A 12455-nucleotide genomic window follows, 5' to 3' on the forward strand; every position below is an offset into this window, starting at 1 on the left:
TTTTTTTTATCCATTCGTCTATTGAAGGGCATCTAGGTTGGTTCCACAGTCTTGCTATTGTGAACTGTGCTGCTATGAACATCGATGTAGCAGTGTCCCTGTAGCATGCTCTTTTTAGGTCTTTAGGGAATAGACCAAGCTGCATCTTTCTTGGGGGCCACATTTGTTCTCTTACTAAGGAGGAGTTCGTTTGATTATTCATAGCTGTTGAGTTCTCTCTCTGCTGACTGGCACAAAATTGCCTTTTAAAAAATATTTTTATTAGTTGTTGACAGACCTTTATTTTTTTATTTATTTATACACAGTGCTGAGAATTGAACCTAGTACCTCACACATGCTAGGCAAGGGCTCTATCACTGAGTCACAACCCCAGCCCCAAGTTGCTGCCGTCGTCGTCTTCTTCTTTGGGGGTGGGGAGGGGGTGCCAGGGATTGAACTCAGGGGCACTTGACCACTGAGCCACATCCCCACCCCTATTTTGTATTTTATTTAGAGACAGAGTCTCACTGAGTTGCCTAGTGCCTTGCTTTTGTTGTTGATGGCTTCCAGATCCTCCTGCCTCAGCCTCCTGAACCGCTGGGATTACAGGTGTGTGCCAGCCACCGTGCCTGGCCCCAAATGCATTATTTTATACATGGTCCCTAATAACTGGCATAGTTTTGAATTCCAATTCTACGTTGGCCCAACTTATCTTTTTGAGCATCACTTGTAGTGATTGTATACCCATCCCTGGTTGTGGCTGAAGGTAGCTGTTGAGGATAGCAAGGGATGTGGGAGAGCAAAGAAGATACATCTTTAGTATACCTCTGCAGTTACTCAGTTTGATAATTCTCTATTAAGTTTCTGTTTATTCTAGACCTGTAATAGGTTCTAGGGTTAGACAGCCTTTTATCATCGAAGAGATGACAGATCTAACCCACCTTAACTTTCTGGCGTTGGCTCTCACTTCACACTTAAACATCCCAGTCCTATCATTCATCATATCCTGGGCAGACAGCATATAACCACTCATCTACACCCTCGTCATCTATTTTCAGCCTTTTCCCTTTGCTTGGTGTGCCCTTTGTTCGTTTCCCACCTAGTGGACCTGCTGGTTCTTCAGGGATCTACACAGAATCATGATGCTTCCATGATTCCCCAGCTGGAGCAGAAACGTCTCAGAACTCTCAGAGCACTGTTCTACTTTGAATTACAGCTTGGGTTCATCTAGTTTCTATACCACTTGCTATTTGTATCATGTTAGGCACAGTACTTATTTATGCAAACCTTTTTTGTCATCTGTAAAATGAAAAACTAAAATGAAAAACTAAAGTGATGCTGTTTTCCTGAAGGTGTCTTAGGGTGTACTGTAACCTTATTGAGGGAACGATTGCAATCTACTGCAGGCTAGCATGGTCTTGAACATAATACTGCCCAATACATACTTGTAAAACAGACAAGACTGCCCTCTGGGCTTTCTTTGTTCACCTAAGGTCTGTTGACCCTATTATATGTTCAGGCAATGTGTCAGGCACTGAGCAAATGTTGGAGGAGGAGGAGGAGGAGGCCCTCACCTTGCTCTGGAGGGGTAGGACCTTGACAGGGAAGTCTCACTGTAGAATTGACTTTGAAATTGAAAGTTGAAGACTGTATAGAGATTCGTTGGGCCCAAGTCAGATGCTAGTGAAGGTAAAGGGGAGAATGACTTGAAACTGACGGGATTTCTGGGAATGACAATAGGAGTATGAATATGGGCTTGAAGTTTTTTTAATTTTTTAGTTGTCAATGGATCTTTATTTTATTTATTGATATGCGGTACTGAGAATTGAACCAATGCCTCACACATGCTAGGCAAGCGCTCTGCCACTGAGTCCCAGCCCCAGCCCCAAGGGTTTTTATTCTAAGATAGCTAAGAATAGAGCCTGCTACAAGTGAGAGAAAGTGGGACTGACCAGAAGTGAAGCCTCTGAGGGAAGGATAGGGAGATTTGACCTTTGAGAACATAATCTGATTTACTGGGTACACTTGGAAGCAAACCTGCTTCACTTATTGTTAGAAGTCTGGATGATGGAAGTCATTTTGTTGCCTACAGTTTTGGCAAACTCTTTTCTCCTGTTAAACATAAATGTATTTATGTGATTTGATCAAATTCAGTTCAGCATCCATGTATCAGTTAATATGTGCAAGGAAGTGTTTAAGGTGCTTCTGAACTTGTGAAGTTCCTACTGTCAGGAAAATTATAATAATAAGGAAGGAAAGAATGGAGGAATGCAGAGATTACCAGATTTCAAAGCTTATAATGTTGATGGTCCGCAAGGCCTCCTATATTATTTTTTCCCTCAAAGTACACAAAGGAGAGAATGATGTCATGAGTGTTCATGACACTCTTAACAACTACGAATGTTTTGCCAACTTTATTTCCAGGAATTTTCCTCTTCCCCTGTTACCCTTCCCTGTGCCCCCTCGTTCTTTAAAGAGACTTGACCCTCCATAAGCAGGAATAATGTCTTATCCAGCTTGTCAGTCAGAATCCATAACACAGGGTCTTGCAGATTTTAGGCTGCCAATGGACTGTTGATAGAACTTCACAAGTTCAGAAGCACCTGAACTGTGTGAATTGTATACGTTTTCACATAATTATATGACAAAATAGGTCATTTTTCCATAAAAGATTAGTTCAAAGGACATCCTTTGGGGAGTTATGGCAAAGCAAATTCAACATAAAAGATTTAAAAAGGTGTTTTATTAATACTTTTGTGTAATCTTAGTCTAAAGCAAGGATAAAAGTGATAACCTTTTTTAGTGGTGATGGAGTTCAAACCCAGGGCCTTGTGTGTGCTGGTCAAGTGCTATACCTCTGAGGTACACCCGCACCAGCCTGGAAATAACCTTTTAAAAAATGTTTTAAGGGTCTGAGATTGTGGCTCAGCGGTAGAGAGCTTGCCTAGCACGTGCAGGGCCCTATGTTCGTTCCTCAGCACCACATAAAAATAAATTAATAGAATAAAGGTATTGTGTCCAACTACAACTAAAAAAATAAATATTTTTAAAAAATGTTTTAAGTATCCAAAGGTGATGCACAATCTATATAACTGACTGGAGGAGAAAAAAAATTATAAAAATAAAGATAAAGACTCAATTGTGAGTGAAAACAGTGCTCAGTGGGTGAACCAACTCCGATGGAGTGGCTCTAACAAACAGCGTGAGAGTCTGTGTGTGTATTTGTTTATTTAAGAAATATTTTTTTGGGGGTACCAGGGGTTGAACTCAGGGGTACTTGACCACTGAACCACATCCCCAGCCCTGTTTTTTTATTTAGAGACAGGGTATTGCTGAGTTGCTTAGCAGCTTGCTTTTGCCGAGGCTGGCTTTGAACTTGTGATCCTCTTACCTCAGCCTCCTCAGCTGCAGGGATCACAAGCGTGTGCCAGCACACCCTGCCTGTGTGTTTATTTATATAGGTATGAATGCACGGAATTCTCCCTGTCAACAGGAGTCACCTTGCAAATGGTTTTCCTCTAGGCACTCTCACACCGAAGGGTTCCTGGAAGCTTCGTCTTATCCATGCTTATATAGTTTAAAGCGGTGATTTATTTACTGCTCACAACAGTAGATGGCTCTTGCTTCAGGGTACCAAGTTGAAGAGACCAGGACTGGTGAGAAGGGCATGAACTAGGTGAGAGATGTGTTGTAGACATTTTTAGGATGGATGCCTAGATGCTGATGGTTTCCTCTTTTCTAGAAACAGTGTCAGTACTGTATGAGCTCATAACTCCCTCCTGACCTTGTGTCTATTGTTGTTTGGTCTTGGGCTGGCAACTAACTCAGTGTGGGTTCTCAGGCCTTCCTACCCCCTTAAAAAAAAATCTTATTTTTTTGAGATGGTATCTCATTGTGTTGACCAGGATGGCCTTGAACTCCTGGGCTCATGTGATCCTTTTGCCTCAGCCTCCTAAGTAGCTGGGATTACAGGTGTGTACTATTAGACCTGGCAGTCAGACCTTTCTTCCTAAGACTTTGGGTCTGGTAACAAAGCATAACTGCTTTCTCTAGTGTTAGAAGCTGTTTGATTGAGGCTAAATAGCTGTGAGAAGCCATGTTCCCATTAATGGAGAAGCTGGTCTAGGATGAAAATAGACGAAACCAATAAAGAAGAGAAGGCTGCTGGCATTCAGGTCCAGTAGCTCATACCTTTTCCATTGTCTGGTTGTGGGAAGTAAACTAGTATCCCTGAAGTACATTTATCTGTTTTGTTTAAACTAGATTACTTTTCCCCTTGCATCCATAGGAGTCCAATGAGGGTAGATGATAAAGCCCTAAATGGAGGCACTGAGAGTGGGGCTGCCTCATCTCCTTACTTAGGAGGTACACTGGATAGAGAATGGTAGCTGTGCAGCTGTGAAGAGACGGATGGTTGCTTTGGTAGGGGGGTTATGAGGGTGGAGTTGTAAATGGAAGGAGCTAACTGGCAGAAACAGACCCAGAATAGGGGTGAGGGCAACTCCCGGTTTTGAGATAGCAGTGTTTATGGTACAAAGTATGGGTTAAGGTTTGTTTATTTGCACTTGAATGTCCAGTTGAATATAATGAAGTTCCCATTCCGTTGAAACTTACATTGTAGTGGAGGTGGACAGATAGTAAGCAGATGGTGATAAGTGATGGAGAATAATAAAGCAGGACAAGGGGGTGGGAGTGCAGGGCCATGGTGGAGCAGTGGAAGGTTATTTCTCCTATATCCCACATCACGTTGTGTTTTCTGATCTTATGAGATGAGGGGCAAGCCTTGTGCATGTCTTGTAGAAAAAGAGTTTAGGCAGACAGAAGTGTAGTGCAGAGACCTGGGGGACAGTGCTTGGATGTCATGCAGTGAAGTGACCAAGAGAATGTGAGAGGAGATGAGATCAGCGGTATTAGAGAGATGAGAGGTTGTGCCACCTAGAGTCCTCTGCCAGATGAAAATGATCTTTGAGTGCTTTGAGAAGCCATTGAGGATGCCCTCTTGATTCAGTACTGCCCCCAGTGTGGTTCTTTAGTTGGCAGTGATAGCATTACCTGAGAGTTAAAGATGCAGATTCAAGGAACAGAACTGTGGGGTCAGAACCTCTGAGGATACAGCCCAGAAATCTGTGCTCTAAGCTTTCCAGATGATTCTGATACATGTTTAAGGTTTTTTAAGTTTTTGGTTGATAAATACTAATTTTGTGTGTGTGTGTGTGTGTGTGTGTGTGTGAGAGAGAGAGAGAGAGAGAGAGAGAGAGAGAGAGATAGAGATACAGTGTGATATTTCCATGCATATTTATACATTGTGGAATGATCACATCAGGCTCACATTCTTATCAGTACTTTGTGGTGAGAACATTTAAAATTCACTCTTCTAGCAATTTTGAAATATACGTTATTATTAACTACAATCCCCATGCTATGCAATAGATTAATGACACTTCTTTCTCCTATCTAACTACCCCTTTGCATTCTTGGACCAACAGCTTCTTTTCCTGACCACCCCCACATTCCTTCAGCCTTTAGTAGCTCTGGTCCAGCTTATGTTCTCAGAGAATCACTATAAGTATGTTGTGGTGGATAGTGGGAAGGGCAGGCAGAGCAGAAGCAAGGGAAGGAAGCTGTGCTTGTTCAGGTGAGGTCAGGGTGGTTGTCCAGTGTGGTAGTGATGGAGGTAGTGTGGTAGTGTGATAGTCAAATGTGAAATATTTGCTCTACCTATAAAACATGTAGGTAATATATTGAATGTAGGATATAAGAGGAAGAGAAGTCATGTACAATTCAAAGATTTTTGGCCTTGGAAGAATGGAGCTGGAGCTGCCATGTACTAAGATACAGACAGTAAGAGGAGCAGTGAATCATGTCTTTGTATCTGAGTTGATGGTGAGGGTTTGGGGGATGTATCTGGAGTTTGAGGTTTGAATGATTAAGTTTGAGATAAGTGTGAGTCTTGGGAAAAGACATCATGTCAACATTTTAATTGCTCAGCTATGGGGCCTTGTTTTTCTTCTTGCCACTTGGTTAAGACTGATAATATTTTCATAAGAACTTAGTTTTTTCCCCTACCACAAATTATACATCTTTTGTCTAATTTACTTTTAACAGGTATTGAAATAAAGATAACTATAGCTTTCTGTGAAAATGTCAGTTCTGATATCACAGAGTGTAATAAATTATGTGGAAGAAGAAAACATTCCTGCTTTGAAAGCTCTTCTTGAAAAATGCAAAGATGTAGATGAGAGAAATGAGGTAAGGCCACATTTCTATAATTAAGTTCTTTGTTTTTGTTTTTTATTTTTGTTACTGGGTATTGAACCCAGGGGTACTTAACCACTGAGCCTCATCACAATCCCTCTTATTTTTTATTTTCGGACAGAATCTCGCTAGATTACTTGGGACCTCACTAAGTTTCTAAGGCTGGCTTTGAATTTGCAGTCCTTCTGCCTCAGACTTCCAGGTCTCTGGGGTTACAGGCATGTGCTACCATGCCCTCCTTACAATTAAATTCTTTCAGAGATATTTCCTGGCTAACCCGCAGGCACTATGCTCAGGATAGAAGTGAGTAGGAATGGCAGTTCTCAGCCATGTCTTATTGGACTTATGATGTGACATTATTGTTGAAAATACTCGATGTAGTCCATGTTTTTGGACTACATTTTAACTTATATAAATGATTAAATGAATGTAGGTTGATAATTGATTGATTTTACCCTGATGTAATAATCAATATTCAGGAAGTTTGATTCTTTGAAAATTAAAGTGTTTCTAGGAAGCTTTAGAGAGCATATAGACCTGCTCTTCCTACAAGTAGACTAAACAGACAAAAATTAGGAATTTAAAAATATTTTCTTCAATGGAGTCCTAACTTTTGTCCTTAATTTTTCATTCTACACACTGGGAAATTTTAAGTGCAGTGTCTTTAAAAGAGAGTTAAATAAGTTATGTGTTATTGTTTAATTAATTCATAAACATTAACAAATTAGTTATTTCTATTTATTGATATGAGTACAAAATGTTGATCTTATTTTATCATGTACAGCCAATCTGAAGATTAATTGGCATGCCGTTTTAAAGATGAATAAACTTTTTGTGTGAATTTTGTAACTGGCAAAATATGTGTGTATTTTATAAAACCTCAGGAAAATAAACATTTCATAGAACTGTACTTTTAATAGTGCTTTTTTTTGTCAGCAGAAAAGCTGAATAAGGAATAATTTTTTAATGTAAGTACATGTGTAAAATATGTGTATGTACTTGGATTTATATGTGTCCTTATGCATTTCTGTGTATACACATGTAAAAAATACTTGTTTTTTATTATAGTAAAAAACCCCACATAATATGAAATTTATCATCTTAACTATTTTTAATTTTATTTATTAACCTTTTTTTGGTGGTACTAAGGATTGAATGTAGGCCCTCCCATTTGCTAGGCAATCACTAAGCTGTATCCTAGCCCCTTTTATTCATTTTCAAAACAGGGTCTTACTAAGTTGCCCAAACTGATCTTGAACTTGAGATTCTCAAGATTACAGGCATGTGACATTGCGCCTGGCCCATCTGAATTTTTAAACATACAGTTGAATCATCATGAGTATTTCTACCTTGTTGTGCAACAGATCTCCAGAATGTTTGGATCTTGCAAAACCAAAGCTCTGCATATTGGACAACTTTCCATGGGGATGCGGGTGCAGCTCAATAGTAGCATTTGCTTAGCATGCATGAGGCCCTGGATTTGATCTAATGATAATGCCTATATTTTCAATGTTTTTGTGTTGAACAAAATATAATATAGTTCGTTAACATTTGTTAACTCTTTTTGATTATGAATAGTCAAGAATTATCATAAAGAAATAAGATTAAAACTTGGCGATTATTGTTATAAAAGAATTACCTAAAGAAGTATTTTATTAGTATATATTAGTTTATTTAGAATAACAAAATAGTTTGAAAAGAAATCTTTTGTTCTTAATACTGAAAGAACACCTTAACTGGGAAGGAGACAAATAGCACATCAGTAAGTATAAGATTATATTACTCTTATTGCCTTAAGGAGTGAAGCATTTTTGGCATTGAGCTAATATAACATCATACATGAGATAGCATTCAATGGCAACTAGTTATCATTATAGCTAGTTTAATATTGTGTCAATTTTAATTCAAAACCCCTTGATATTTGGCTCCATGTGAAGATTTTGGGTGAAGTAGCTTTCTTTCTTTTTTTTTTTTTTTAATTGGCTTTAATTAGTTATACATGACAGTAGGATGCACTTATATACTTTGATGTATCATACATAGGTGGGATATGATTTCTCATTTTTCTGAGTGTGCATATTATAGAATCACATTGGTCATACAGTCTCATTGAAGTAGCTTTCTTAAGGCCTTTTTCTGTTTTTTTAATTCTTAGCACTTTACATCTACAACTTTTTTCTTTTTTGCAGTGCTGGGGATAATACCCAGGATCTCATGCATGTCAGGCAAGCACTGTACTACTGAGCTACATCCACTGCCCAACAGCTTATAAAATTTAATCTTTATAGATTTTTAAAAGTTTTTTGAATTTTCTCACTTCTATTTTGTTCTTGAAAGTATTTAAGTAATTTCATAGTAATGTATTTTAATTATTCTGAAAAGGATTCTTAAATATTAGATCAATTTAATAAAGTAATGTAGATAAAATAGTCTGAAACTGTGCTTAGAATATAATCAGCCATAATCAGTAAATTCTAGCCTCCTCCTTTGTTTTCTTCCTACTTTATTGATAAACTAGATAAATTTCTTGGCTTTGTAAATAAGTCTCAATGATGGCATATCTTTGCCCTTTTTGAGCAGGGAAAGACTTATTTTTGGAAAGAACAAAGTCACTTTCGGCTTTCATTTGTACATGAGGTAGAGTTGAGGCTGGACATTATTCTACTGGTTAGGAAAATGAAATGGGACTTAAAGAGATATACTGTATGTGTTTATAAATAGCTGCTAAAGAAAATTAAGTAGAAATTGGAATGTAGGAATTACAAAGAACAAAAAGATGATGGAATAGTGGGTGTTTCTGCATTGTAGTCTTTTGAGAAATTGAAAGAAATGATGGTACCTGTTAGGACTTTGAATTTGGGCTGAGTGTTCAGTTTTGTGTTTGGTGTCTTGGCTTGAGGTCATTGTGTAGTGGAGCAGGGATACCTTTGTCTGTGCTGCATTCAGAATAGAATACCACACACTGGGTAATTTCTCAACAGCAGAAGTTCACTGCTCATGCTTTTGGAGGCTAGGAAGTTCAAGATCAAGGAGATGGCATCTGATGAGGCAACATAACAGTAGCCATTCCATGGGTAAGAGAACATGAAAGAGAATGAGAGAAGAGGGAAGGGAACCAAACTCATTCTTGTATCCTTTTATTAGGAACGTATTCCTTTCACAATGGTAGTATCAATCCATTTGTGTGGGTTGTGATCTCATTACCTCATTACCCCCCAACACTGTTGCTTTGAGGATTAAGTTTTCCTGCCAATGACCTGTGCAGGCGGTGGAAATGGGGTTCCTCTTCGTGGAATGGGTTGGCTGTGAAATAAAGGCTAATAAAGACAGAAGGGTGAAAGAACCACAGAACACACTTTTAAAATACTTTTAAAAAGCTGGGGTGGGACAGGTTTGCCGATCTTAATGATCGAGCTTCCACACTGGAAAAAGAGTGGGCAAGCAAAATGGAGCCCTGGCTTGCTTTTTTTATATTGGGGAACATCAAAGGTTTTTCATGGAATATTCTTTGCCAAATAAGGTAGGAGGTGGGCTGTCCAGTTCCCAATGGGTTATGCCCAACTCCAGAGCTACAAGAGGGGGTCTTCCTAGTAGAGCAGAGATAGAGGTCATGTGCTTTGGGCAATCTAATGCCTGCTGGGGGAGCCAGGATAGTTTCCAAGGAAAAACCTAAATCTCCATGGCTGGATACCAAGTGAAGATCCTCATGTAATTCACGGGTGGCTCCCCGTATAGTTTCCAGCACACAAACTTAAGGGAACACTCAAACCTTAACAGGGGGTTGTGGATTATGAAATCTTGTGCTTTTTGGAAAGAGTTAGGTTCAGGGTTTGATGGGGGCATCTGGGCTTAGATATGGAAGGGAACTTCAGTGGTTCATTTTCAGGTGGAATGGTGAAGTTGTCATAACATAATAAGTTAGTCCTTATTTCTGCAACTGTAGTTACTGGATTGGTTAAGCAAGAACCAGGAGAGTCCAAAGATAGGCTTTGTTTTAAGACAATTTATAAGGTAGCTATCCTTCTCTTGGAATCTAATAAAACTTTATGGCAACCTTTCTTGAATTTCTTTTACTTTTTTGGATACGAAGGTTTACCAGTGAAGATTTGCTTTGAACTGTGTCTAATAGCTCTCAGGACAATGGTTTAAAATTGAAGGTTTTATTGTTCTCATATAATGACAAGCTACAAACAGAGGAGCCAGTCCAAGACTGGTGTGGTGGATTCAGGACATCTCAAGGACCCAGGCTTTTTGTACTTTTCCGGCCACTCCTTATTGTCCCAGTTACTCACCTCAACTTCAGCATTCTGTCTGCATATTGGGCAAGAAATTAGAAAAAGGATATAAGCCACCTGAACTAGTCCCCTCACAGCCAAAGAGCAGTGTCATGGGATCATTTCTGGCCACAAGGGGGGCTTTTTAGCCAGCACATTGCCACCCCAGCCAAATGTGGTTCCTCTGGATACTGGAAGACAGTTCAGAGTTTCTGCAAGAGAAAATTGTGACTATTTAAGTCATGTGGCATGTAATTCTAGTAAATCAGGTTTATACCATCTTTCTTTGTGTTTGGGTACTAATGCACATTTACATTATTTTTGAAGATCTTGTTTCTTGAAACTCTTTAACTGTGTGAACCATCTGAGGTGCAGCAGTGACTCCAGAATGTAAACAGAATGTGCCTCTGAGTCTTTGCTATTACTGTTTTGGAAATGGTGATGTAAAATTCATGCATTCTTAGTGTCTTGGATTCATTTTGTTAGCTTTAATTTCTGTATTTTACCAGGGACTTTGATATCTCACTCTTCATCTGAGTAGATTAGAAGGGAAAAACACGCTGTAGAGTATACACTGAACAATTTAGAGCTGACAGAGGCATGTGTGGTATAGTAATTGATGTCTGTACTCTGACTCAGAACCAGAAACATAATCTTTAAGGTAATCTGTTTAACAAGTAGCAGTATGTGCACTTCTTTTTAGAATGGTGATTATCAAATTTAATGTTTAAAGGATTAACTTTTTCACCTGTAAAATCTGTTTTATTTGTAACCCCTCCTTCCCTAATGACTCCAGTTGAATGATGTGGTAGCCATATATAGTTTAGTATCAATCATTTACTAAGAATGTCTATATTTAAATGTGAGTTACTTTTGCATTTATTAGTACCAGTATTTGTGTTAAACTCTTTATTTGTATTATCTTTGCAATAGTTTTTAATTGTACTTGACAATTATTATTATAATCATTTGCTTGTTTCTGTGTTGCTCTTAATTGATTTTTAAATTTTTTAAGACTTGGCTCACTTATATACTTGAAAAAATTGGAGCACCTGGTTGGTGTCAACTGTCCCTCATATTCCATTACGATATATTTTTTATTTGTTCTTTTTTAGATATACACGACAGTAGAGACTATTTTGATATATAATACATACATGGAGTATGTCTTATTCTAATTAAGATCCCATTCTTGCGGTTGTATATAATATGGAGGTTCACTGTGGTGTATTCATATATGAACATCGGAAAGTTATGTTCAATTCATTTCACTGTCTTTCCATGTACAATATTATACACATGAACAAAATAGATACATTTCCTCAGGGAGTATAGAGCCTTTAGGGAAGATAGACAAAAATCAGTTGTTAATCACACAAATAAAAATGTATCACCAAGCAAGGATTAAATGGTAAAGGGCAATCCCAGGATCAGGGCAGGCCTGTCTCTCTGTCATTCAGGGCTTCTGTAGGCCTTGGTGAGTTCTTATCCAGAAGATCAGTGGGGAAACATTGAAGGGTTTGAAGCAAAGAAATGACGTCAAATTGGCATTAAAAAAAAAATTACAGATTTTTCCTCCATGCTGATACACAGTACACATCCACATAAGTAGGTGCATAAATAAGTATTTTTAAGTTTTGGTGTAAAGTTTTCTCTTATTCCTTTGTTTTAGTATCTTTAGAATTATCTGGTGATTTCCTAATATGTACTGCACTTTGAGTGGAGAAAGTGACTTGTCCCAGAGCCAGCTGCAGGACCCTACCCTGTTTCCAGGGCCAATGGAGCTACCCACTGCATTCACTTTTGGGAAGACTGGAAACATTGACTCAACTAGCCCAGACTTTATTTTAATGAGTCAAGGTTGTAAGGAAAGGCTTAAATTTCATATGTGTATTGTATAAGTAGCACTTGTGTTGCTTTTATGTTTTGCTTTAGATAAAACAAGTG

General features: G+C 38.5%; 1 protein-coding gene across 20 annotated transcripts in view; it reads left to right on the top strand.

The window, feature by feature from the left end:
- Positions 1–12455, top strand: part of Kidins220 (kinase D interacting substrate 220) — a 103490-nt gene that overhangs the window by 2069 nt on the left and 88966 nt on the right. For all 20 annotated transcript variants that reach the window (XM_048804868.1, XM_048804869.1, XM_048804870.1 and 17 more), the window contains exon 2: positions 6085–6228. In XM_048804868.1, the coding sequence (XP_048660825.1) occupies positions 6121–6228 (108 nt within the window). In that variant the 5' untranslated portion in view covers positions 6085–6120. The remainder of the gene's footprint in view (positions 1–6084; positions 6229–12455) is intronic.

This window comes from Marmota marmota, unplaced genomic scaffold (genome assembly GCF_001458135.2).
Source record: "Marmota marmota marmota unplaced genomic scaffold, marMar, whole genome shotgun sequence".
NCBI lineage: Eukaryota > Metazoa > Chordata > Mammalia > Rodentia > Sciuridae > Marmota > Marmota marmota.